Source organism: Pyrus communis, chromosome 12 (assembly GCF_041283825.1).
Source record: "Pyrus communis isolate YQ-2024b chromosome 12, ASM4128382v1, whole genome shotgun sequence".
Lineage (NCBI taxonomy): Eukaryota > Viridiplantae > Streptophyta > Magnoliopsida > Rosales > Rosaceae > Pyrus > Pyrus communis.
Genome location: NC_142576.1, coordinates 12121694 through 12148764, shown reverse-complemented (window position 1 = coordinate 12148764; position 27071 = coordinate 12121694). Strand labels below are relative to the sequence as shown.

Genomic DNA, 27071 nt, shown 5'->3' with positions numbered 1-27071 from the left:
TTAATATAAGACGATGTGACTTAATCATAACTGTTCAAGTAGGACGGGAGGGAAATGGGGAGAACATCCTCTTCCTTATTGCGTACAAATGGCCTCATGCTTGCTTTGTGTGGGAGCATGGGCGGAAGAGGCTCAAAAAATTACAGAGTAGGGTTTTGGTTGTGCCTTAATGTTTTAAAAGACTTATCCTAGGGCGCTCCTAGTCGGCCTCAAAGGCGAGGGGGTGGTTTGCCGCATCTGTTTTCCAGGAGTCGGCGGCGTAAGGCATCACCGGAGCGTTCCTAGGTGGTGAATGAGCGCCTCAGGGTGTCCAGGTGTTTTTTTGTTTTTTTCAATTGTTGCTTTGTATTTATTTATTTATTTTTTTTTAAAATCCAAAGCCGTGCCCAAGGTAGAAGATGAACAAGACAGATGGCTAGGGTTTTTTTTTTTTTCCTGATTCTTCATTTTTTAACAATTGTTTTCTCTTTAAAATTTAAATAGACTCCACTTTGTTGACATTTATTACCTCACTAACTCTTTTTTATTACTTTTATTTTTTATATTATTTTTAGATGGATAGATAAACATCTTTTTGTTTCTTTTTGTTTTTATTATTCTCATAACATCCCAACAGAAAATAAAAAATAAAAAAAATAAACCTCTTTTTATTTTTAAGAAAAATTACACATAGATGATACTTTTAATTTTTAATTTTTTATTGTGACAATACATTTTAAACATTTCAAGAAGAGACAAAACTTAAGGGATGACATCATTGGCATTTTCACTCCGGAGTTTAAATTACAAAAATACCCAAACGCCTACAATTCTTTGCTAAAAAGGGCCTACAATTCTCCGGAGGGTATTGATCGAGTTCACTTGTATCCCCCCAACTTGAAGCTGTAATCGAAGTCGAAAGGCAAGCCGCGAGGGATTTGATTCGTGACAAGATAAAGGAAAGAGCTTGGATAGCATTAAAATTTTCTCTTTCTGATTCACTTTCAATTCGCAGCCTGGAGGCTAGAGCCGCCTTCCTCTTCCTCCTCAATTCTTTCTACTGCTTCCTTGTTCATCAGTAATCTTTTGTATGCATGTATGTATGAATTTGTCTGTTTGTTTGTCTAATTGTTGAATTTGTTGCCAAATTCAAGAGCCCATTTATTGCTTTCGGTGGCAGACAAAAAAAAGCTGAAAGGCACTTTATGCCTTTAGGCTCACATTAAAAAATGCAGACAATTAGAAATGGTGAAGATGCTTTGTTTTGGTTACGACCCAGAACAAAAAGATAGCTCCATTTTTTAGAGCACAAGACGCAAACAAGCAGAGAGTAAAAGAAAAGCCATGGACAGCCTCATTCGAAGAGAATTAGAAGAGCTCCTGCTCTCCACATTAGAGCAAGTCCAGTGGGGGCCTTTAGCCCGATCGACCGTGAACAGAACAGGACCAAATTGCTGGGTCGATCAAGTCCAGCCCATGTGGGCTTCAATGCCGGAGGGGGTCCAAGCGACAGGCCCGGCACGAATTGCTGCCCCAAGAGCCCGAGATGGAGATGATGCAAAGCTGACGTCAGCCACTATTTAAAACATGGGTCACCGGACCCCTCGAGGAAGAACACCGGAATATTTGGCGGAGATTCATCCCAATTCCGATCTCGACTTAAAACTCCATTAAAAATTGTAATTTAAGCACAAAAATGAGGCTAAAATGAAAAGGAACAAGATTCTACCATTGTGAGTAACAACTGTGGTTGAGATTGGCTGGGTTTGGTCACAGAGCTCGTCGGATTTTCTTGCCGGATTCTAACGAAACATAAAGCATGCATAGTGAAAAGAACAAAATTTAACCATTAAGTCTTCACTCGGAATCACAACACCAACAAGAAAATCCCAAATATTCAAAGGAACAAGGAAATCTCACCTGAAACTACAAACTAGAGCTTCAAGCTCTCGGGTCTAGGATCATTGCACTTCCCAGTGTACCGATGGTGCATGCAAGGACCCAGTTATGTTCCTAAAGTTGCCAGGAGTCCAAATATACAAGTTCCAAGTTCACGATGTGAAGAACTGGTAAGGAATTATTGTGATGCTCTCGGTGCTTTATCTGAAATTACAAATAAAATTATTTTGTATTATTTTATAAAATAAAAAATACTAATATTTTATTGCCTATTGCCAGGATTATTCAGTTTTAGAGGTGGAGATGCAAAATGGAGTTATTGTTCATTAAGGACATTTACTATTCACTGGGTGGATTCAATAGTGAATAGCCCTAGGGGGCCTTTGCAATGCTGAAGATTAGATCTGGCAATTTCTTACATGACCCGTTAACACGACACGAAAATAACGGGTTTCAGGTCAACACGATAACTAATCGGGTCATTATCGGGTTTTATGCACTAGGGTAATCTATGTGAAATTACAATTGCACATAGACAGCACAATCCCCTTGAACAAGATGACTTCTTTAGGACCCACTTAATGCAGTTGGTGTTTGTTTGTTACGGTGATTTTCTTTTTCCCCCTTCTGTATGACTGAAATGTTTATTTTGATAGGCAGGAATTTTACAGTGCACTATGCTTTTATGCACTAGGGTTATTTTTTTATTATTTATCATTTCTTGCATTAAAGAAGCATATTGAGGCATTTGTTACAGACGAGTGGGGCAATCATCATGACTAATTGAAATTCTCCGATATTTGTGTCTCAGGATTGTTTTGATCCTATAGTTGATGCAGAATCTGGGCGAGACCTTATTCCCGCCATGGTTTATGGGTAAGCATAAGGATATGTTATACCTTATGCTGTAGTTGGTTTATTTTTGACAGTCTTACATGTCTATCTTTTCTAACATTACTTTCTTCTCTCTCTCAGAAGGAATGTTAGGAGCCAAGAATTTGGGAATATGTACTGTGCAATACTGATGGTCAAGTAAGAATTCTTTTGATTTCTGGTCGTGGACTTGCTTCCGTGTAGTATAATTGATAGAACTTGACTGGTCTTGCAGCTCGACTGTGGTATCAGCTGGAATTATACGTGTTTTTGGTCATGAAGTTGCTGAACTTCCTTTGGTTGCCACTAGTAATGGTAACCATGGCAAGGTGGGACTATATGAATATAAAGTTGTATTTTTCTTAGATGATTATGTTTATTTTTTTTGCCCTGCTTTTCTTTTTTCCTTGGCGGTTTTGTGATACAATATTTAATTATTGGTAGTTTTCATTATGCCACCCACAATGGGATGACTGCAGTTTTCAATTTGATATGGTTTAACTTTAATCACCTAACTTCACAGGGCTACTTCCAACTATTGTTCTCCTGCATTGAAAAGCTGCTAGCTTTCTTGAATGTGAAAAGTATTGTGCTGCCGGCTGCGGAAGAAGCAGAATCCATATGGACCGATAAATTTGGTTTTACAAAAATGAAGCCGGAGCAGGTATGTTTAAATGTGTCTAATTGATGCCTCAATTCTAGTCGTACCTTTTCTTGTGCCCCGGTACTCATGGTTGCGTCCCTCGTGCTGCAGCTCACCACCTACCGAAGAACCTGCTACCAAATGGTGACATTCAAAGGAACGTCCATGCTACATAAAAGGGTTCCCGAGTGCCGGGTTGTAAGCACATGAGGGAAGGGGAGAGCGAAGGGAGATTTTTCAATTTTTGTTTTCTGATATTTTATTAGCAAGCTTTTTGTTTCCAGTTCATGTTTGTAAAATTTTATGAATTGGAATTGTCAAGCCTCTGCTGTTCATATCAACATTTTTTTTGTTATTGAACATCACCTTAATAGCTAGATTTCTATAATACACATTCTGCATGAGTTTGGTAATCTTCTCTCGTATATTTTCTCTTCTTTCTCTGTGCAATTTTGGTCGGATTGCTCTGGTGGTTGGGGCTTTCTGGTCAGCCTACTTCGTCTCGGTTCAAACTCTTCCTCCTTTCTTAAATTTTATAATTTAGCGTAGTAAGGCACTAAAAATATATAAATTTTTCAAGTAATATATTGTTACCAGTATTTTTCTTAATAATCTAAATTTCTCTCAACGATATGGAGGTGATAAATTTTTTCAACTTATTTCTATTTCTTCCCTCTTATTTCTATTTCTTTTCCTCTCCTTGTCTCACATTTTGGTTTTTGTATTATTGTCTCTACAAAAAATTTAATATAAGACGATGTGACTTAATCGTAACTGTTCAAGTAGGACGGGAGAGAAAAGGGGAGAACATCCTCTTCCTTATTGCGTACAAATGGCCTCATGCTTGCTTTGTGTGGGAGCATGGGCGGAAGAGGCTCAAAAAATTACAGAGTAGGGTTTTGGTTGTGCCTTAATGTTTTAAAAGACTTATCCTAGGGCGCTCCTAGTCGGCCTCAAAGGCGAGGGGGTGGTTTGCCGCATCTGTTTTCCAGGAGTCGGCGTAAGGCATCGCCGGAGCGTTCCTAGATGGTGAATGAGCGCCTCAGGGCGTCCAGGTGTTTTTTTGTTTTTTTCAATTGTTTGCTTTGTATTTATTTATTTATTTATTTTAAAACCCAAAGCCGTGCCCAAGGTAGAAGATGAACAAGACACATGGCGAGGTGTTTTTTTTCCTGATTTTACATTTTTTAACAATTGTTTTCTCTTTAAAATTTAAATAGACTCTACTTTGTTGACATTTATTACCTCACTAACTCTTTTTTATTACTTTTATTTTTTATATTATTTTTATATGGATAGATAAACATCTTTTTGTTTCTTTTTGTTTTTATTATTCTCATAACATCCCAACAGAAAAAAAAAATTAAAAAAAATAAACATCTTTTTATTTTTAAGAAAAATTACATATAGATGATACTTTTAATTTTTAATTTTTTATTGTGACAATACATTTTAAACATTTCAAGAATAGACAAACTTAAGGGATGACTTCATTGGCATTTTTTCTCCGGAGTTTAAATTACAAAAATACCCAAACGCCTACAATTCTTTGCTAAAAAAGGCCTACAATTCTCCGGAGGGGATCGATCGATCCCCCAACTTGAAGCTGTAATCGAAGATGAAAAGCAAGCCGCGAGGGATTTGATTCGTGACAAGAAAAAGGAAAGCTTGGATAGCATTAAAATTTTCTCTTTCTGATTCACTTTCAATTCGCAGACATGATCAGAGCCTGGAGGCTAGAGCCGCCTTCCTCTTCCTCCTCAATTCTTTCTACTGCTTCCTTGTTCATCAGTAATCTTTTGTATGCATGTATGTATGAATTTGTCTGTTTGTTTGTCTAATTGTTGAATTTGTTGCCAAATTCACGATGTGAAGAACTGGTAAGGAATTCTTGTGATGCTTTCGGTGCTTTATCTGAAATTACAAATAAAATTATTTTGTATTATTTTATAAAATAAAAAATACTAATATTTTATTGCCTATTGCGAGGATTATTCAGTTTTAGAGGTGGAGATGCAAAATGCAGTTATTGTTCATTAAGAACATTTACTATTCACTGGGTGGATTCAATAGTGAATAGCCCTAGGGGGCCTTTGCAATGCTGAAGATGCTCTTATGTAAGCAATTACTCCATCAAATCTAAGGACCCCCAGATTTTTTTTTTTTTTTTGAGGTTGGATTGATTGGATTTTAAAATTTGATGTATAGGCTTCACATCTTCATTTTGTAATAGAGAAATCGTTATTTTTTTATGCGGAAGGAATGATACATGCATACACAAGATGAAGTCAATTCCCTCTTTATAAAGCACCATAAGTGGTTAAAGAGCCTTAGTAGGGGAAAAAAAAAAGACTCCTTAACCAATTGCTCTAATAACGGGTAAATTGAACCATTCACGTGAATTTATAGTTATGGGTTGAACTGATTCTACAAAAATGGTTGATGACGAATTGAATTGATTCTGCAAAAATGATCAAGGACGGTTTGAACTGATTTTACAAAAATATCGATGACGGGTTGAATTGATTCTGCAAAAATGGTCGAGAATGGGTTGAACTGATTCTGCAAAATATCAAAGACAAGTTGAACTGATTATGCAAAAATGACTGAGGATGGGGCTGAACTGATTCTGCAAAAACTGTTTATGATGGGTTGAACTGATTTTGCAAAAAATGGTCAAGACGCGGTTGAATTGATTCTGCAAAAATAGTCGAAGACGAATTGAACTGATTCTGCAAAAATGGTTGATGACTGATTGAACTGATTCTGCAAAAATGATTGAAGATGAGTTGAACTGAATCTGCAAAAATAGTCGAGGACGGGTTGAACTGATTTTGCAAACATGGTTGAGTACGGGTTAAACTGATTCTACTAATAAATGTTACAAATTGATTCTGCATAAATAGTCAAGGATGGGTTGATCTTAAGGCACATATTAATTTTGTTAGAGTTGTGAGGGTTGTGTTCTATTAAAAGTCTTAAAGCTTTAGGGGTATGGTTGGCAATTTAAAACATGGTTTCTATGTTTTTGGGCTGGGCTTTAGTTGTTTTTATGTTTTTGTCTCTCATTGACATGTTTAAAAACTAGTGGTGTTCCTTGAAATATAGTGAAAGTTTTTGTCTCTATATATAAAGCTCCCTTCTTTTTATTGTTTTTTACCTTATATATTCTTTTCTTAAGAGATATCATATTATCTTATTCCTCTTTTCTAAGACTACATATCTTACCCTAATATTACTCAAAATATACCTATAAATAGTCATTTAAGACTCTAGGGGGGTGTTTGTTTGCCCTCACTAAGTGGGTCTGGACTGGACTGGACTAACTATTATTGTAGTCCTGTGTTTGTTGTTGCACGAGACTAATGTTAATGAGACTAGCTGGGATTAACCTAGACTAAGGACATCGCTAGAGGTTCTTAGCGAGAGTCCCCGAAAACCATGGGACTAGCTAAGACCCTTCTCTGCTCTCTGTTTCACGAGACGTCAACCACATCGTTCCCACTCTCCCTTTTACACCACCAGACGGCCACCACCCTTTCCCCCCTCGCCCTAAACCTACAATCACGAGACCTCAAATTCGCCCATCCCCGAGATACTTTATCGCCGAGCTCGTTGTCGAGAGGCAACACTTCTCTGCTTTGTTCCTTAGCTTCATCGACTCCCAATCTTGCTCTCCCAAAACCATTTTCAAACACAGATCTAACGAACCTGTAACGCTTCGCCAAGCAGCTTTTGTATTTGATCTTTCCTCATTCGATTCGTTGTGGGTATTTTGGTCCTTCACTCATAACTCCACCAATCTGCTCCTGGAGAAGAATCAGTCGCCGCCATGTTTCTGCTATGGGTTGTGGCAGAAGGAGGCCAAGATTCTATATCTGGGTTTGGATGGCGATTGGGATGATCTGGGGACTGGGTTGCCTTGGACAGAGAAGAAAGATGGGGAGGGAGAGAATAGAAAAATGGAGAATTGTTATGAAAAAAAAAAGAATGGAGTATACTAATAATATAAATTAAATAATATAATATTAATATATGTAGAGTAAATAATATAATATTAAGATTTGTTAATTATTCTGTTTTTTAATCCGACACTGCACCAAATGCTTCATTAAGTCAGTTTAACTTAGTCTAGTTTAAGCCAGTCTAGCTTAATCCCTGAAGCTAATCCAGTCTGAGATAGTTTGGTGCAACAAACACACCACTCTATTTGTTTGTTTGTTTTTATATTTTTTTGAACAAAACTGACCTTTTTTTTTTTTGGTAAAAACAAAACCGACCGTATTTGTTTGATTGTTAGATTAATTTGATTACTTGGTTAAATTTGTTGACTTGTGCACTTTTGAATGATAATGAATAATTTTACAAAGTTTATATTTCTATGTATATTATACATTATATATATAAAAAAATTTCGCCTAGACGGGGCTATTCATGAAACTCCTCGCTCACGCCTTCGCCTTTTAAAACATTACTGTGCCTACACATTTGACCGCATGGGAGTGGTCTAAAATTACAAAGTCGGATTCCGGTTATGTGTAGCCACCCAAACAAGTGGTCCGGCGGCGGTTGTACACCAGAAATTCTCACATTGCAGTGGCGGTGACATTGATTGCAAGTCACTTTTTTCTTGAGTAACCATGATCAAATCAAGCTAGGAATCCCACCGCCCCAAATTTGTTGCTAAAATAGTCAAACACCACTCCCAATATTTCAAAAGATAAAATTAGAATTCAAGTTCAAGTCTCATTGCGTCACCACACATGCCTGATCTGCCCCCATTTCATCATGATTCATGTCCAAAATCTCTCAGAAGCTTTGCGTATGCATCTTCCAACCACCATGACCTCCCCATCTCTCTCTCTCTCTCTCTCTCTCTCTCTCTCTCTCATCACCAACACTCCTAAAAGTATAGATTTTGTAATCACCTTCATACGCACAAACATCATATAAAGCCGCCCCATACAATTCTTACCTCGCACGCCAATCATCATTCACCTCCCTTACAACCATTTTTACATAAATAATGAACAAATAACATAAATAAAATCTCAACTAATTATTCGCAAAACCCTAACCCATGACAACCAAAACAACCCTTTTCTTCTGGCTCTCAGCCTTTGCCATTGCACTCCTCTCCACTTTTAAATGTCTCCCCCTCACCCCCTTTCTTTCCCCAACTTCCATTATTTCCGAAAGTGCTCGAAACAGCTTCAAGCTTGCCATATTTGATCAGGTTTTCGAGCAAACCAGCGAGAGCTTACTGTCCACCCTAACAAGCATTATGTCTAGACACCACCACCACCACCACCGTCAGCGTAGGCATACATGTGACCAGACCAAACGGAAAAACTCTAGGTTCATGTCCGAATACAATGTATCCCTTGTTTTGACAGTAGGCTTCAAAGGTTGCTCAAATTTTATTAGTGTCCAAAGCGCGGTTGATGCTGTTCCGGAGCTTAGTATTAATAGAACCCTCATCATAATCAACTCCGGCACTTACAGGTATATTTCAAGACCCTAAACCCTAAACCCGAAATGGAATCTCATTAATATTTCAAGACCCATTTATGTAAAACACAAACTATACGATGACAAATATGTATGATGGCAGGGAAAAGGTGACAGTGAGTGCTAACAAGACCAACTTGATAATTCAAGGACAGAGTTATCTAAACACTATCATAGCATGGAATGACACTGCAAATTCTACTGGAAGGACTGCTTTTAGCTCTTCAGTTGCCATCTTTGCTCCCTGTTTCACTGCCTACAACATCAGCTTTCAGGTAAAGAACATGTAAACTGTTTCGTATTTTAATTTTAAATGTGGGATTTCAGTTTGTAAATTATTTTCTTTGGTTTTTATTCGAGAAGAACACTGCTCCGCCACCAGCTCCGGGAAGAATTGGAGCACAGGCAGTGGCCCTGAGAATTGCAGGAGACCAAGCTGCATTTTATGGGTGTGGCTTTTATGGTGCACAAGACACGCTTAATGATGATCGTGGGAGACATTATTTTAGAGAATGTTTCATTCAGGGCTCCATTGATTTCATTTTTGGAAAGGCTAGATCACTATATGAGGTAGATCACGAGGAAACTTTTTCTTAAATTTTAATCACCGAATGGCGTGACATGTCAATATCTTATCTGTCAGATAGGGGTGGTGCTATCTATGCATCCCCTTTTACCTTCCACACACCTTATGTTAATGTCTGTTATTTCATTTGATCTGACGGTATTAGCACTCATTTGATACTAAAAAGGCATTTCACATAATGTTTCCAACAGGGGTGCATCCTTAACTCCATAGCAAATGCAGTCAAATCGGGGATAAGTGGAGCCATCACGGCGCAAGGAAGGCAGTCGATGCAGGAGCAAAGCGGGTTTTCCTTTGTGAATTGTAGCGTTGGAGGAAGTGGGAAAGTGTGGCTTGGTCGAGCATGGGGAGCTTATGCAACTGTTGTGTTTTCGAAAACATACATGTCTGATGTTGTTGCTTCAGATGGATGGAATGACTGGAAAGACCCCTCCAGAGACCAGTCAGTACTAATTGCTTAATTCCTCCTCATTGCTTTTATGTCCAAAAGTTAAATTGCAACTTGTATGGGACGGTACACTGCCACAGTAATGTCTCGTGCCAATAATACAAAGACACAGAGAGAAATTAATGCATATTCTTGTATTACACGTTATGCATTGGGACAGTGTACTCATCATGTCAAACAAGTCGTTCTCATTTTCTTTGTCTTCTAATTCCGAAGAAATTTATTTGAATGCAGGACAGTATTATTTGGGGAGTACGATTGCATGGGGTCTGGTGCGAATTATACGTATAGGGTTTCGTATGGAAGGCAACTGAATGAATCTGAAGCAGCTCCTTTCTTGGACATTTCGTACATTGATGGAAATGATTGGCTTTTACATCCTCCACTCTTCAACCTTCATGATGATCACAATCTCAACGATCAATTGACTCGTACATTCTAGTATTTTCGTAGCGTTTTTATTTATCAAACATTCTGATACGCTGTGTCGTCCCGTCAACCTTAAGAAAAATATAATCATGCCTGTATGTGTTTTTTTAACTAGCAGTCTGGTATTATAACATACCATACTAATCCAGTGAATAAGAAGTGATGTGGCTTTTTAAATTTGTATTCTTTAAAGATACGTGACTTATTGTTGTTAATTCTACGACGATATTACCGACCATGTAACCCATTTTTAATTTGGTTGCTGTGGATTATGTAATGTTGTCATCCGATGCAAGTTATGATTTAGCTATATATGATGGATTTATTTGGCTTAGAAATTAGAATAATGACAATCTTCGTGATGGATATGAGTGGCTCTTACATTCTCTCCACCCTCATGCTAGACGTTTGATAATTTCTCCCTGACCAGAATAACAGATTTCATTGAAGGTCAAAGCATAAGATGGCTTCTCTCCACTACCCACAATACGATAGATAGTGACTCTCTCTTTCATCCATTGACGTCTAAAAAACAAGTTTTGTCCAAAACAAAAGGGCTACATTCGACCCAATACCTTAAAGGAAGTGAGTTTCACACATCTTTATTAACTTCTTATGAACATTCCTTTATTTATGACTATCAGATTGAGTAAGTCAAGTGAAATCAACGGCTATGATTAAACAGAGGTGTATAAGAGGCTAACACTGTGGAAATGACTTCCCTACCTTAATCGTAGGGCCCCATTCTCCCAGATTTCAGGGTCCAACAAAGATGTGGTAGCCCACCATTTGATTTGAATCCAACGTGAAGGAGAAAGAACAACAAAAAAAGTTAAATAATCACCTACCATTAGATTATGATCGAATCCTGGATGACTGCAATTTTCTTGAACCCTAGGACTAGGCCTGGCAAACGGGTCGTGTCTGTCGTGTTTGTGTCGTTTTCGTGTAACACCTGTTATCTTAACGGGTCGTGTCGTGTCACACCCGTTATCTTAACGGGTCCTTAACAGGTCGTGTCACTTTACCCAACAGGTAAAGTGACCCGACCCGTTATGACCCGTTAAGAAAAAAATATATTTTTTTACAATTTGCACATACCACACATTGCGACATAAATATTACTTGAAAACATTAAAACATTTCTCGTTCAAGTACTATATCTACACTCGAAAATGAAAGCCTAATAAAAAAAATAATACATACACTACTAATCTATTACAAATATTAAATGTATATAATTATTAATATTATAGTTGATTCATACTTTTATTAAGTATATAAATTCCACTAGTGTAAATATTTTAAATTGAAGATCAAATTCATTCTTTGTATTCATATAGGGTCAAGGAGTGTAGCTGTTAAAATTCATCAAAATCAGAGTTAAAATAACCGTTAAATCTTCATTTTTCGTTTATAACCGTCGAAAAGCTTTGTCCCGTTACTTGATCTCTGAATGTTTTTTTTTTGTGATTTTTTGCTGATGTGATCTCCAAGCATATACAAACAATTTTGACGGTTTGGATCGTTGAAATTAGTTTTGGAGAATTCGTAAAACGATAGATTGACTAACACTTAGAGTTTATTTATAATTTCATTAAGTATAACATAAGATTTTGTGGTACCCACTTGTGTAATATTTTAAATTGAAGATCGAATTCATTCATTGTATTCATATAGGGTCAAGGAGTGTAGTTATAAAAAATCATCAAAATCGGAGTTAAAATAACCGTTAAATCGTCATTTTTCGTTTATAACCGTTGAAAAGCTTTGTCCCGTTACTTGATCTCTGAATGTTTTTTTTTTTGTGATTTTTTGCTGATGTGATCTCCAAGCATATACAAACAATTTTGACGGTTTGGATCGTTGAAATTAGTTTTGGAGAATTCGTAAAACGATAGATTGACTAACACTTACAGTTTATTTATACTTTCATTAAGTATAGCATAAGATTTTGTGGTATCCACTTGTGTAAATATTTTAAATTGAAGATCGAATTCATTCATTGTATTCATATAGGGTCAAGGAGTGTAGTTATAAAAAATCATCAAAATCGGAGTTAAAATAACCGTTAAATCGTGATTTTTCGTTTATAACCGTTGAAAAGCTTTGTCCGGTTACTTGATCTTTGAATGTTTTTTTTTTTATGATTTTTTGCTAATGTGATCTCCAAGCATATACAAACCATTTTGACGGTTTGGATCGTTGAAATTAGTTTTGCAGAATTTGTAAAACGATAGATTGACTAACACTTAGAGTTTATTTATACTTTTATTAAGTATAACATAAGATTTTGTGGTATCCACTTGTGTAAATATTTTAAATTGAAGATCGAATTCATTCATTATATTCATATAGGGTCAAGGAGTGTAGTTATAAAAAATCATCAAAATCGGAGTTAAAATAACCGTTAAATCGTGATTTTTCGTTTATAACCGTTGAAAAGCTTTGTCCCGTTACTTGATCTCTGAATGTTTTTTTTTTGTGATTTTTTGCTGATGTGATCTCCAAGCATATACAAACAATTTTGACGGTTTGGATCGTTGAAATTAGTTTTGGAGAATTCGTAAAACGATAGATTGACTAACACTTAGAGTTTATTTATACTTTCATTAAGTATAACAAAAGATTTTGTGGTATCCACTTGTGTAAATATTTTAAATTGAAGATCGAATTCATTCATTGTATTCATATAGGGTCAAGGAGTGTAGTTATAAAAAATCATCAAAATCGGAGTTAAAATAACCGTTAAATCGTGATTTTTCGTTTATAACCGTTGAAAAGCTTTGTCCGGTTACTTGATCTTTGAATGTTTTTTTTTTGTGATTTTTTGCTGATGTGATCTCCAAGCATATACAAACAATTTTGACGGTTTGGATCGTTGAAATTAGTTTTGGAGAATTTGTAAAACGATAGATTAACTAACACTTAGAGTTTATTTATACTTTTATTAAGTATAACATAAGATTTTGTGGTATCCACTTGTGTAAATATTTTAAATTGAAGATCGAATTCATTCATTATATTCATATAGGGTCAAGGAGTGTAGTTATAAAAAATCATCAAAATCGGAGTTAAAATAACCGTTAAATCGTGATTTTTCGTTTATAACCGTTGAAAAGCTTTGTCCCGTTACTTGATCTCTGAATGTTTTTTTTTTGTGATTTTTTGCTGATGTGATCTCCAAGCATATACAAACAATTTTGCCGGTTTGGATCGTTGAAATTAGTTTTGGAGAATTCGTATGCCATCAATCAAGTTCCGTGTGTGTGTGTGTGTGTATATATATTTATTAAGTAGATTTAAATCTATTTATTTTGTACGTATAAATTATAATTGACTGGTACACGGAATAGTACATACATCACGTGTCACGTGTGTCATTATAAAAATAGTGAGATATGTCATGACAGTCATATGTGTGATAAAAAGTTAATAACTTAAAAAAAAAAAAAAAATTTCTCATCACTTCTATTAATTTTCATTTTTCCCTCTTTTTTTTGTTTCCTTTTCAACTTTTTCTTATCATTTTCACTTTTCCCTCCAACATCTTTCCCTAATTCCCTCACTTTTTTGTTTTATTTTCAACTTTTCTTAACATTTTCATTTTCCCTCCATTTTTTTTTTCAAAAAGGGCGGCAAGTTGACAAATGCATGATCATGATTCAAGCATATTAAATTATTAATTAATATGCATTATAGTTTTTATAAAATTTAATATATATATATATATATATATATATATATATAATTAGTATAGATAGACTTAATATTTTGGGGGTATAATTATTATAGTATATATAATAATTATAATTATTATAAATTTTATAGTTAATTTAATATATATATATATATATTTATTATAATTTTTAGGGGTATAAAATTGTAAAATTAATGTATATAATTATTACAGTATTTTTTTAGGGTTATAAAATTATAAAAATAATATTCTGCTTATCGTGTATCGTGTTTACCCACGTGTATACCCGACCCAACCCGTTATCTTAACAGGTGCTTATCGGGTTACCCGATAAGACCCGATTCGTTATCGTGTCGACCCAAACACCTGTTAATTTCGTGTCGTGTCGTGTCGGGTTATCGGGTCGTGTCAGAAATTGCCAGGCCTACCTAGGACCTAGGAGAATAAGTTTGCTTAATCGTGTAATTTCTCCAACATTATTTTCTATTGCCATATCAAGGACAAGATTTAAACCTTATGTCCCTGTGTACCCAAAACAAATGCCTTTAACAGATTGCAAGCCAAAAACCGTTGCATCCTACACCGAAATTTTTGGACATTAGATAAATATTGAACATCTTAAGTAGTGTGCATGATACACCGATAGCATACTATCCTTAAAATTTTACTGATGATCTTTCTCTCTATAAATAATAAAGATCATGATGGATATCTCAAATTAGTAAATTAATTTTATTTTTTGTTATATTAAATTCCAATTTCAGTAATGAGATTTTTATGGCTTAAGAGACTTTGTACAAACCAAAATGCATGATGAATGAATGTTAAGAGGCCGTTTCATAACTATTTCATATGTAGTTTCTTTGAAAACTAAAAAATTATTTGGTGACCAAGTTCAGTATTTAGTTTTCAAAGAATTGAAACTAATTAAAAAAAAAAAAATGATAACTACCAAAAATTAGAGTCCAATTTTTTTTTTTTTTTTTTCAATTATTTTTGTAGCTTTTCTCATTCGCCAATTTTACATCACAATACATGCATTTCACTCTAGTTTCAAGCCTCGGTATCTAGGACGTTTCAACTTGCACCCAGCCGCTCAACTCTTTTTTCGGCACGAGCCTAGTCCATTTCCGGGATAATTGGACGGCCTTGGAACTACTGACCTAATTTTCACAAAAAATTAATATTTTTTTATTTTGTTTTAACAAACGATTATATCTGCACTAAGGGAGTGGGGGAGTGCGCTAAACCTTACATTGGACTAGCGATAATAGTGTGTTTCAAAGTTGCATTTGGCAAAAATCAAACCTTTAACTCTTACTTACTAGTGAAGAAGAATACTACTAGACCGCAGTAAGTGATCACAAAAGATTAATCTCAGTTTTGAGAAATTCGTCAAAAAGTGTTACAGACTGTTGCACAGCCTTTTATTCGATGACTTCAAATTCACAATTATTATTATTATTATTTTGAACAACAATTCACAATTTAACCTCAAGAGGAATTTCAATTTCGGAGTTGCACATAAAATAAAAATTTAAAACTATATTTGATTTAAAAAAAAAAAAAAAAAAAAACTAAAATCTATAAGAGAATCAAGGATTGATCAAGTAGAATAGTGCGGCTAGAGAAAATTAGAGTGTGAAAATCTTTCTTTTTGCTTACTCTGCAATGTCATTTGTACCTCCTCACTCCTCTCAATTGCCGATTCATCTCTCCGTCGTCAGCCCTGATCTCCATGGTGCTACCAGAGACTCTGCTGCCTCATCTTCGCAAACGGAAGCGAATTCTTATAAAGTACCAAATATCAACGTTGTAAGAAAAATTGAAAAAACAACAATCTCAAAATAAGAACACAAAAGATTTAATGTGATTTGGCGTAAAGCGTACGTTCATAGGCTAATTATGGCGAGTAACTAAACAAACGAAGATTACAAAAAAGTGTTTGAACTCTCACAACCTAAATCGCACAAATTACAAACCCTAAAACAAACGAGTAGAGAATCCGAAAACAAACGAAGAAGATTCTCACAAATTCACAAATTGACTCTCATCAAATTGCCACACGAATAAGCCACACAAAATAAACTAACCTTAAGGTCCTTTTTATAGAGCATAAGACTTAGGTTTACATAGAAATCCTAATAGAAAGTAACTAATCAATAGGTAATTAACAAAATCTTTTCACCAAATAAGGAATCCAACCAGAAGTCAAATCCAGACTCAAATACAAAAACAAACGAAATAAGTAACACAAACCTAACTTTTGCATCATCCTAACCTTGAGACGCAAAACTCAGCACCTACTCCAAAGTCTGCCTAAACCCTTCACACAACCTAATAGACTTCTTGTACGTTTTTACGCCAAACAACACTTCTGTTCCGTTCTTGTTTAAAGACCCAAAATAAATTACAAAGAAGATCCACATACATGTAGTCATGTACATGTCAATATTCAATCTAAGATTATTAAAGCAAATATAAGGTTGATCATAAAAATGACCAACATTAGGGAAGACATCAACTGCCATATCTTTTGTTTTTTTGAAAAAAAAAAATATTATCTCAAAAAAACAATATTATCTACACTAAGGAGAAGGGAGTGGGCTTAACCTTACAATGAAATATTAATAATGTGGTTTAAATTCGCTTTTGGCGAAAATTGAACCTAAGACCTTTCACTTACAAGTGAAGAGGAATACCACTAGACCGTAGTACTAAGTGACATCAAATGCCATATTTGCTTCCGTACGTGGATACAAGTAACATGAGGAATTGCGAAAATAATATGCCATATGACTTGTATTAATTACTGAAGAAATTCTCCAAGTGACCAGAATCTCTTTCGTTATGGCATGGATAAAAGGTACTGTTCCATTCGATTTTCAAGCACATTCTAGTAGTGTTTGTTTTTGTTTTATACAATAATATTTTGCCAGTTAATGATATTATTTTTTACTTGTAAATGAGATATCTTAGGTTCGATTTCCGCCAAAGGCAAATTTAAACAACATTATATATATATATATATATATATATATATATTTTTTTTTTTTTTTTTAAATTTCTCTTCTAGCAGTTATGGAGGAGTTGGGGAGGAAGAACAGATTCTTCAGCAACTGAGCTTCAAAGCTACGTCGCTTTTTCCCTCTTAATGTTTCATCGAGGAAGACGATGGTCAGTTGCTACTATGTTTTCGAAAAATGATTTTTGAAGAAGTTTTTGGAAAGTTTTGAGACTTTTTAGCTTATGAATTCATATTTTTTAGGAAATGGTCCCAAGATTGGTATTTTGAAATCCTCAAAATCTTCACGCCTGTAGAAGAAGATGAGGACATTGAGATTGAGATAGCTGACGTTCTTTAACTCCCACAAGGAGAAAGTTGAAAATCCATTCGTAGATTTTTTTAATTTAAATTTCTGGGTTGTGCTCAAATTTTCGTTAAATTTGTGGGATTTTTTGGTGTGATTTTATCTGAAAGTTCTGGTTGCCTTGAAGGATGGTAAGCCTCTTCACTCTCTTCCTTTTTTTCTCTCTAAACTCTTTTTGTGGAATATATTTTGTTTGATTGCAGAGTTTTTGGTTCTTAAAAATCTCCAATATTTTTTAATTGGTTTCCTCTTGATTTTTGTTGCCTAAAACTCTATGAAGGGTTTGTTTTTTTGATTGTGAACTTAAACAGTCGAAGAAGGTTTATTTAATGGCTGAAGAAATTGACGATTGTTTGGTCGTCAAATATTTCTCCTCTTTTGTTTGTTTGATTTCTTTCTAATATTCAAATAAATATTGTTGTGTAATCCTGATAGCACCGTTGCTGCAGCTCAAATAGATATGTACCAGAGCATGGAGATGCTCTTGCGCAGCAGTATGGTGGCTCTGCAGCTCACAACACTGTATGTTCTTATTTTATTCTTGGGTTAGAGCATGCATATGTTATCAGTTGGTAGATGTCATAGATCAACCCCTATATTCTACGTGAAGTGAAAAAAGAAGAAAAACTCTTTAATTTAATCAGATGTCCACTGAAAAGAAAACAAATGACATTATAGACCAATACCTTTTTGCAGTCATCTTGACAACAACTTATCTGGGTATCTTCCGCCAGAGTTCTCGGAGTTGCCAAGCTTATTAATATTGTATGTTTTCTTACTTCGGAACATAAATTTGTGCCTTAATTATGTTTTCATCCTTTCCTTTCTTAAATTTTCGTACTCTTGGCAACAATTCTCTAGACTTTCCTTTTTCTACAACATAATTTGAGGGATGCAATCCGTATCAAGTTTCCTAGCCCTATAATCTTATTTGTTTTGCAGTCAAGTTGACAACAACAACTTTGGTGGGACTACAATTCCAGATTCGTATAGCAACATGTCTAAACTGTTCAAGTTGTAAGTGCTGCTTCTGATTCTATGTCTTTTAGTAAGTTTAAAGGTAAAATTGTGTGATCTAAGGACTACAATCTCTATTTATTCATACATCAGATTTAAAACTCCAACTACGGAGGTGTAAATCCAAAAGATTTGTGATTAATCATAGCAACAATAGAGGGAATCATAGTTTTTGTTGGGAAACACATATTTCCAACCACTGCAGGGCACATCTCCTGTTTCTATCTGATGTTATATCACATTAGGTGATGGTGCTGGTTGTTTGGAATGACAATCGAGAAGTAGCTCTTAATATTTAACATGACGAATCATGTCAAGATTGAATATGTTTGTGTTTTTGTTGTTTCTTTCAGGAGTTTGAGGAACTGCAACTAACAATGGCCTATTCCTGATTTCAGTAGGATTCCAAACCTTGGTTATGCACAGGTTCAAGTTTAATTGTGTAAAAAATGGAGAGATTGATCGCCGTCACTCATACCTGCGTTTCAGGAAACAAGTATGTCTCTTGCCAATTTTGTGTACCCACTTTTTATTCATGATGGTTAGTGCTCGCTTGCAACCCAATTTGCTGCTGTAAAGTTTTGCATTTTACAATCTGTTCATGCTTAAACCTCTTCCAATTTTGCAATTCTCTGTAAATCTTGTAGGTCAAGATGGGACACCTATCTGGGCAATGTTGGGATGTCTAGGCTTGGGTGGAGACGTGGACTTATGGAAGTCGTGAAGTAGCTTAGCTCTATCTCATTAGCTCTCATCTGTTGTGTTTAAGCTCATTGGTGCTGACTCTGAGGTTTTTCGAAACTCTCCGTTGTCGAAGTCTGAAGCTTAGAATCCCATTCAACCACAAGGAGCTAGAATAATTGAAAAAAATGTTTTGGCGTCCAAAAAGAAGCATGTGCAATCCTCTAATTTTATTAATATAAAAGAAGTGATGCAAATCCAGTAAAGATGTAAATAAGAGCTATTAGTGGAAAAAATAGTTGTATAATTCCAGGCCTTGAAGAACGCTACAAAGTATACGAGAATAACGTATCTATATAGTGTTTATGTTTGTTCATTTCTCCACGGTTTTTTATGCCTGTTAACGCTTAAACAATGATGCAGGTCAATCAAGCAGATAAGATTCGGAAAGAAAACTCCACATCTATTGCCAGCAATGCTCATGGGGAGAAGTATAGGCAACCAAAGCCTACAAATCTGAAGCCTTTTAGGTTTAGAACTGATGTATGTGAAACCTGTTGCGACCAATTTCTTTATTAAGTATTAATAGTGCTGATGCTTAATATGATATATTTTGGGTTTTTTTTTTTAAGGAAAGAGGGATGTTTAAGGAAGCAACTTTGGAGGAAAAAGCTCATGCACCATTGAAGGAGATCACATTAGTCATGACTGCAGGAGCAAAGTCAACAAGCAAACATCAGAATGTAATACATGTATACTTGGGAGCTACAAGTGCTTTGTGTGTGGTTTGAATCTAAACATTTACATTGTGCATCACCGTCATATAGGCAAATTTGTTATGTGTGATGGTGTATTTACGCATGACTGAAATGAATGATCTAATTTTATACAATTTATAATTTTGGGTTTATCTAATTTTCTGCTTTTTTTTTTTTTTTTTTTTTTGTGATTTATTTGATGAAAGTTTCAATCTTCAAGTACATTTTTCATATATGTACTCATCAAATGTCACGATTACTGATCCTCTGGTTTTTTGGGCTACAAATTAAATTTTGGGGTTGTTTAAATTTGTTTAATGTGGTCCAAGATTAATCGATTTGATGTTCTATGTTCTTTGTAGGCAAAACATTGGAGCAGTTGGTCATATTTAGAAGAGCAAACGAGGATGGAGTTCTTGGTGTTGCATGAAGTTGATGCACATTAGATGGACATCCATCCCGTCTCCAATGGAAGAAATTTGATGTCACCATATTCAGCTTTCCTCATGCAGGCCATTACTCTTGGCTAAGTGAAAAGTACTCGGACCTTATTGAGTAAGTCACTAATTATTCATTTCAATTAATTGCTGATTAGGATATTATGTGTAAATAGGATTGTAAATATGTTGTACATATTATTTTCAATCCCGCAGCAACGCGCAGGCACGATTGCTAGTAACAATCTATAATCCTAATATGATACAACAACATGTGGTCTAATATCCAAGTGAATAGGGTGTTGGGTTTCTAGCCATACTTCCTAGGTTGGAAACTCCCCCCTATCCTTAATTATAATAATTTTGAACCACACCCCCCCCCCCTCCCCCCTTTCCCCTTACTAATAATAATTTTTTTTATTTTTTATTTTTAAAGGGCCCAACATGCGTATTGAAGTATAATCTTAATATCTTAAGCTTCCAGCATGCGTATAACCCTAATATCCTAATACAATACACATAATCCTAATATCTCTCTTCTTAGTTTGTCTCTCTGCCATTATTTCCTTGTTGCATGATATCTTGGATTAGCAGCGTAATGTTCAGGTGAGAAGATCCCCCTTCCTCTACTGCTCTCCTTGCCATCTCTCCCAACTCTCTGGCTCTCTCTCTTCTCGCTTCGCTTTCTTCTCCGTCCATCAACTTCTCTACGGCCACCTTCACATTTTCCTTTTTCACCAACACCCCAATCTTCTCCTCCTCTCCCCACTTCATTGGATTTTCAATCCCTACTCTCACTGCAATTTTCAGAATCTGTTCAACAAGTTTCTCATTGAGAAACTGATCTCCGAAAAGTGGCCATGTGATCAAGGGCAGGCCGGCGCATATCCCTTCCAATGCTGAATTCCATCCACAGTGTGTTAATAACCCTCCAATGGCAGGGTGTGACAATATGAGCGTTTGCGGAGCCCAACCCCAAATCAACAGGCTCCTGTCTTTGGTCCTCTCCTCAAATCCGCTTTCTGTAATCCATGTCTTCAATTCCTCTGTTTGGCTGCAGCCCCTTACAACCCAAATGAAGGGCTTATTCGATGCCTCTAACCCCAACCCAAGTTCCATCAGTTGTTCAGACACAAGGTTACACAAACTTCCGAGGCAAGCATAAACTACAGAACCTGATTCACGACAATCAAGCCAATCCGAGCAGTGATGTGCATCAATTGCAGCCTTGTTACCTCTTTGTGCCTTATCCAAGTCATCTTTGTTGCACAGCGAAACGGGGCCAATGCACCAGACTTTATCCTTTCTTGCCTTCTTGTATGCTTTAACATATGCTGGTTCTAATTCCTCGAAACTATTCACGATCATCCCGTATGACGCCATCTCAGCTGCTGCCATACGATCATTATATTCTTTCACGTTTTGTGTCACTGCCCCAGCTGGAAGCTGAGCTTTTGTCATCACAATTCGATCTGGCATCTCAGGCAGAACAATGCACTCCGAGTCAGAAGTTACATTTTCAAGAATATTGGATACGTTCAAATTATGAATGACCAAGAAAGCCAAGCAACATGTTCCGCCGAAAGATAGCCTTGGAATGTGAAACTTGCTAGCAATGTGAATTGTCCATGGAAGACACATGTCAGAGATTATGCAATTTGGCTTGGGGGTCATCTCTTCAAACACTTGCTCCACTTGCGGTTGAAGCAGGGCAGTGGCAGCAAAGAAAGTCACTGCCAAGCCGTATGAAGGCAGCATGTCAACGTTCTCGCAACCTTCTGGCAATCCAGCTTCTTCAGATGGGAATTTCAGTTGAATTAACCGGATAAGAAGCCCGGAATCGATGGCGCGAGTAATAACTGTTTGATAACGGGCTGCGTTGCGAGGGGTAGTGACTATGGTGATAATGATGCCTTGCTGAGCCAAAAGTCTAGCAATGTCGATCATCGGGATCATGTGGCCTTGAGCCATGAAAGGAAACAAAACAAAGTGAATCTGCTGGTTTTCTTTATGAGAATCCATGGAAATTGAACAAATAACAATGCTGGGAATTAAGGCGAGGTCGATGACTAGTAATACATAGAACATTACTGAGTTTTATCCGATCAGATTTTAATGGCTGAGACTTGGATTAAAGTTTAGTGGACAACTATAGATTCTTTAGCTTTCACTGTCCTCCCATCCCTTTATCTGCAACTTATTTGGCATTTCTGGAGTTACGTGCATAACTTGCTTCTGAATTATTATTCTAGTTGAAATTGACCTTTAATGTATTTTTTTTATTTATAAATTAATCCCTTGAACCATTTAAAATCAATTAATTAACCTCTTGCCATTAGATTACGGAATCAATTCCGTCAAATTCAAGGGTAAATTAATCATCTCATCATTAATTGTTACTTGTTAGCTAAAACCACCAATAAAATTTCGACACATGGATACAAATAATTAAAAAATATATAACATAATGAGAAAACTTAAAAAACCAAACGTGTACAGAGCGGGCCATCTCGCATTATCATTACACATTATTTGTTTTCACATATCATAATTACATTGTTGATTATAGTTGACAAGTAAGAATTGATAAAGGAAAGACTGATTTTCCTTTAAATTTGACGAAATAGTTGATGGAATCTACCGATAAGAGGTCAATTGACTTATTTCAAATAGTTCAAGGAGTTAATTTACCAAAAAATAATTTAGGCGATCAATTTCAATTGGAATAATAATAGTTCAAGGGGTCAAATGACGGTTTACCTGCTAGAATGGGACACAGGCACTTACATGAAATAGATTCTTGGTGCAGTAGCCCTTGGATATAATGGGAAGCTTTGTATTTTAAGATGCTCATCGGGTACCATATAGAAAGAGGCCTCTCATGCGTGTGTGTGAGTAATACCATCGTGGCCATGTTTATAGGGTACGTATCACCAATAGTGTAGACAAATTAATGAGTAGGTAAACTCATTTTGATTGGCTTTGTGAACAAAGAATTTGATCCAACAATTAGGCAATTGAGTAGCCAAATGCCTCTCTCCATCAAAGTAATAATCAAAAGAAAGAAAGACCAAGTCAGTTGCTATCATGTGCAAGAAGCGGATGGATCTTATGGATGTCTTGTTATTTGCTATCATTGACTTTGAAATATTCTAAAGCATAATATACATTACATACGCAATGACACTCAACCCTAGACTGGGTTTGGTTTCTATCAACCCTTTACGAAATGTGTGGTCATTTAAGTATTCAACAAGTCTCTTACAATTTACTTAAAAAGAATAAAATGATAAATGAAAGTTATCTATTTTTTGTCTTAATGAGAGTCGCAACCTAGGCAAGTTCCTAGGCGGGTCTGGACGGATTAGTAGGTGCCTAAGTAAGTCTACGCGCCTATTCTTAATTTTCAAATGCCTAGGGATTAATCCCGGTGATGCTAGCCGCCTAGCGCCTAGATGGGGCTTAGGTTATGGTAGACGGGAATTTTTAGAACAATGAATGAAATATAGTGCCTTTACTGGAAAGAAAGAGACCAGTACGTAGGTCACTACAAACCAATGAAAAGGAAACAACGATGATATGCAAAATGCTGCCTTTAACTCGTCCAGTTCACTTGCCCACACATATGATTAAAGGATGGGTTTTTAAATACTAGTGAAGAAAGTTGAGGTTCTACAATAAAGTCAATTGACAATATGTAGAGTAGCTTATCACTTATAAGCACATGCAAGATCCCTTCCTTTCCCGATGTGAGATCTTGCATGTGCTTATTAGTAATTGGGCTATTCTATATATAGCCAAATGATTTTATGATGAAACCCCAACTTCCTTCATGGTCAGAGCAGGTTGTCGCACGTGTGAAGCTCAATGGCCACGTATACTCCACGTCATCCATTTTGTGTGTTTTCACGAGTTTGACTTGAAAATTCACAACACTTGCGGGGGCATGTTGAGAGTATCGGGGAAACAAAGACCTTTGCATATGCTTATTAGTAGTTGGACTACTTCTCATATCGCCAATTAGTTTTATGGTGGAACCCAACTTTCTTCTTAGTATCAGGGCAAGTTATCCCATGTATGAAGCCCAACGGCAATACATGCTCCACGTCATCCTATTTGTGTTGTCCACGTGTTTGGCCTAAAAATTCACCAAATGTGATGTGGCATGTTGAGAGTTTGAAATCCACATCAGAAAAAGAGGGAACATTGCATATGCCTAAGTCATTTGTGTACTACTCATACTGCCAATAAGTTTTATGATGGAACCCCAACTTCCTTAAAAAAACTTAACCACTGTAGACACAAACAGGTTGATCAAAAACTCACTTTTTACTAATGGAACCTTAAATCGATTATTTGGAGGTTCAAATGAGTTACGACTTCATATTATTTTCTTTCTTCATTTTCAATATATCTGATAGGTCTTTATAAAAACGTGAATGTATTTCGGTGGATACCTGCTGAAAAAGTTTCACCAGTTATCTTTTACGTACTCTTACGTTAGACGGAGAGTACTGAAAATATGCACAGCTTTTATGGCTGCCGCTGAAACGTTGTATTCTTTCGGGAGGCGCTTGATAAATCTTATATATCGTTTCGACAGATACCTGTTGAAACATTTTGTGGAGGGTATAGGATGTCGAGTGTGTGACGGTAATTTAGGTAAGGAAAGCAGGTGTATTAATTGTTTCTGAAGCATAAATCTGCAGAGAAAGAAAAAGAAAAGAAAACTAATTTTGCAACAAATGACATGTTTACAGTACATGAGACAAGAAGCTCTTTCAGTTGAGATGGAGCAGCAAGTCTCTTATCTTCTTCTCTCCTTAGTTTGTATGTCTGCCATTACCACCTCGTTGCATGATATCTTGGATAAGCTGTGTAACGTTGACGTGAGACGATCCTCCTTCTACTGCCCTCTTTGCCATCTCTCCAAACTCTCTGGCTCTCTCTCTTCTCCCTTCACTTTCTTCTCCATCCATCACCTCCTCTATCGCTTTTGTTACATTTTCCCTTTTCACCAGCACGCCAATCTTCTCTTCCTCTCCCCACTTTACGGGATACTCCACCCCAACGCTCACCGCAATTTTAAGAACCTGCACAACTAGTTTTTCATTAAGGAACTGGTCCCCAAACAGTGGCCATGTGATCAAGGGCAGCCCGGCACATATCCCTTCCAATGTCGAGTTCCATCCACAATGCGTTAAAAACCCCCCAACTGCACGGTGTGACAATATGAGTGTTTGCGGAGCCCATCCCCGAATAAAGAGGCTCCTTCCTTGCGTTCTTTCTTCGAATCCACTCTCGAAAATCCACTTTTCCAACGCTTCTGATTGACTGCATCCCCTTACAACCCAAATGAACGGTTTGTTCGATGCCTCTAAGGCCAGTCCAAGCTCTATCAATTGTTCACACACAAGATTGCATAAACTTCCAAGGCAAGCATAAACTACAGAACTCGGTTCCCAAGAATCAAGCCACTTCAAGCTGTGCTGTTCATCAATGGAGGCCTTGTTACCCCTCTGCACCTTGTCCAAGTCATCTTTGTTGCACAGTGAAGCTGGGCCAATGCACCAGACTTTTGCCGTCTTCTTGTACGCTTCAATATATGCTGGCTCCAACTCTTCGAAAGTATTCTGGATTATCCCAAATCTTTCCAATTCAGCTGCAGCAATTTTGTCAAAAAACCCGGACATACTTGGAGTCCCGCTTGGCAGCTGAGCTTTCGTGGCCTCAATTCGATCAGGCAAGTCAGGCACAACAAAGTACTCCGTTTCAGAGCTTAAATTCTCAAGAACTTTCGACGCCTGAATTTTGTTCCTGCAAAGGAGACAAAATGTGCTGAATCCACAGAAAGATATCCTTGGAATGTTAAACTTGTGGGCAATTTTCACTGTCCACGGAAAACACGTATCGGAGAATATGCAGCTTGGCTCGGGGGTTAGCTCTTCAAACAACTTCTCTGCTGGCTGTTGCAACAGACCCGTTGCAAAATAGAACTGCGCCGCCAATCCATACGAAGGAAGCAGGTCCATGTTCTCACACCCAGCAGGAAACCCCGCTTCTTCGCATGGAAATTCTAGTAGGGCTACCCTCATTTGGAGCCCCGACTGCACAGCACGAGTCACAACGTTTTGAAATCGCGCAGCATTGTGCGGCGTAGTGACGATGGTGATGATGATGCCTCTTTGCGCCAAGAGTCTGGCGATGTCGATCATCGGTATCATGTGGCCTGGGGCCATGAAAGGAAACATGACAAAGTGAAGCTGGGGCTCTCCGGACGCCATGGTATTGGGAAGAAAATTGGATAGACAGATTATCATATACGAAGCAGGAGGTTCTCTTGTTACTCAGGGATATAGCATCTCTCTCATGCTACCGGACAATGATGCAATTTGCTACTGCTGACGTGAGAGCTTACAAATTTATTGGCGTCATTATCCAAACATTTCACTCTACTCAGTTATGTGGACTCTGTTAAACCACTTCACATAACTTGCTTTCTATGTCGTGCAGTCCTAGTGAACACACAAAAGCTACACGTAACGAAGAGAATGATACAGTTGCGCGACATTTACATATAAGGAACTGAACAACCAATAGATTTACGAGAATGATGCCAGTAGATTAACGAGAATGATGCAGTTGCGCAACATTTAGGGGTAAGGAATCGAACACCCAATAGATTTACGAGAATGATGCAGTTGCGCGATATTTACGTGCACGAATCGTACCCCAAATC

The 27071-nt window shown here is 36.7% G+C and overlaps 3 protein-coding genes, 1 long non-coding RNA gene and 1 pseudogene across 5 annotated transcripts; 3 read left to right on the top strand and 2 right to left on the bottom strand.

Moving 5' to 3' along the window:
• Positions 1–2622: 2622 nt before the first annotated feature.
• LOC137746097 (increased DNA methylation 1) lies at positions 2623–3807 on the top strand. Its single transcript, XM_068486160.2, has 5 exons — positions 2623–2754; positions 2854–2910; positions 2987–3080; positions 3275–3415; positions 3506–3807. Exons 1-5 carry the CDS (start codon positions 2744–2746, stop codon positions 3602–3604), a joined length of 402 nt encoding a protein of 133 aa, XP_068342261.1. The 5' UTR covers positions 2623–2743; the 3' UTR covers positions 3605–3807.
• Positions 3808–8374: 4567 nt separating this feature from the next.
• LOC137744207 (putative pectinesterase 15) lies at positions 8375–10545 on the top strand. The gene is made up of 5 exons (XM_088681829.1): positions 8375–8899; positions 9009–9180; positions 9269–9475; positions 9683–9933; positions 10174–10545. The coding sequence occupies exons 1-5, from the start codon at positions 8475–8477 to the stop codon at positions 10379–10381; spliced, it is 1263 nt and encodes a 420-aa protein (XP_088537955.1). The 5' UTR covers positions 8375–8474; the 3' UTR covers positions 10382–10545.
• A 7436-nt stretch (positions 10546–17981) lies between these two features.
• On the top strand, positions 17982–18563 carry LOC137745309 (uncharacterized). The gene is made up of 2 exons (XR_011069679.2): positions 17982–18204; positions 18382–18563. It is a non-coding gene; the product is annotated as an uncharacterized LOC137745309 (long non-coding RNA).
• A 1880-nt stretch (positions 18564–20443) lies between these two features.
• LOC137745308 (UDP-glycosyltransferase 73C1-like) lies at positions 20444–22491 on the bottom strand. Its single transcript, XM_068485248.2, has one exon. It carries the CDS (start codon positions 22418–22420, stop codon positions 20873–20875), a length of 1548 nt encoding a protein of 515 aa, XP_068341349.1. The 5' UTR covers positions 22421–22491; the 3' UTR covers positions 20444–20872.
• A 2498-nt stretch (positions 22492–24989) lies between these two features.
• Positions 24990–26763, bottom strand: LOC137744134 (UDP-glycosyltransferase 73C11 pseudogene; annotated as a pseudogene). The gene has a single exon (XR_015953824.1). The product of XR_015953824.1 is annotated as a UDP-glycosyltransferase 73C11 pseudogene (transcript).
• Positions 26764–27071: the final 308 nt, after the last annotated feature.

What these genes read in the sequence shown, in the direction of transcription:
- LOC137746097 (XM_068486160.2), top strand. An exon ending in TGTGCAATACTGATGGTCAA is followed by an intron (nt 2,911 to 2,986) that starts GTAAGAATTCTT and finishes CTGGTCTTGCAG; the next exon opens with CTCGACTGTGGTATCAGCTG. An exon ending in GTAATGGTAACCATGGCAAG is followed by an intron (nt 3,081 to 3,274) that starts GTGGGACTATAT and finishes CTAACTTCACAG; the next exon opens with GGCTACTTCCAACTATTGTT.
- LOC137744207 (XM_088681829.1), top strand. Translation starts at nt 8,475, where the DNA reads ATGACAACCAAAACAACCCTTTTCTTCTGGCTCTCAGCCTTTGCCATT. An exon ending in AGGCTAGATCACTATATGAG is followed by an intron (nt 9,476 to 9,682) that starts GTAGATCACGAG and finishes TGTTTCCAACAG; the next exon opens with GGGTGCATCCTTAACTCCAT. An exon ending in AAAGACCCCTCCAGAGACCA is followed by an intron (nt 9,934 to 10,173) that starts GTCAGTACTAAT and finishes ATTTGAATGCAG; the next exon opens with GACAGTATTATTTGGGGAGT.
- LOC137745308 (XM_068485248.2), bottom strand. Translation starts at nt 22,420, where the DNA reads ATGTTCTATGTATTACTAGTCATCGACCTCGCCTTAATTCCCAGCATT.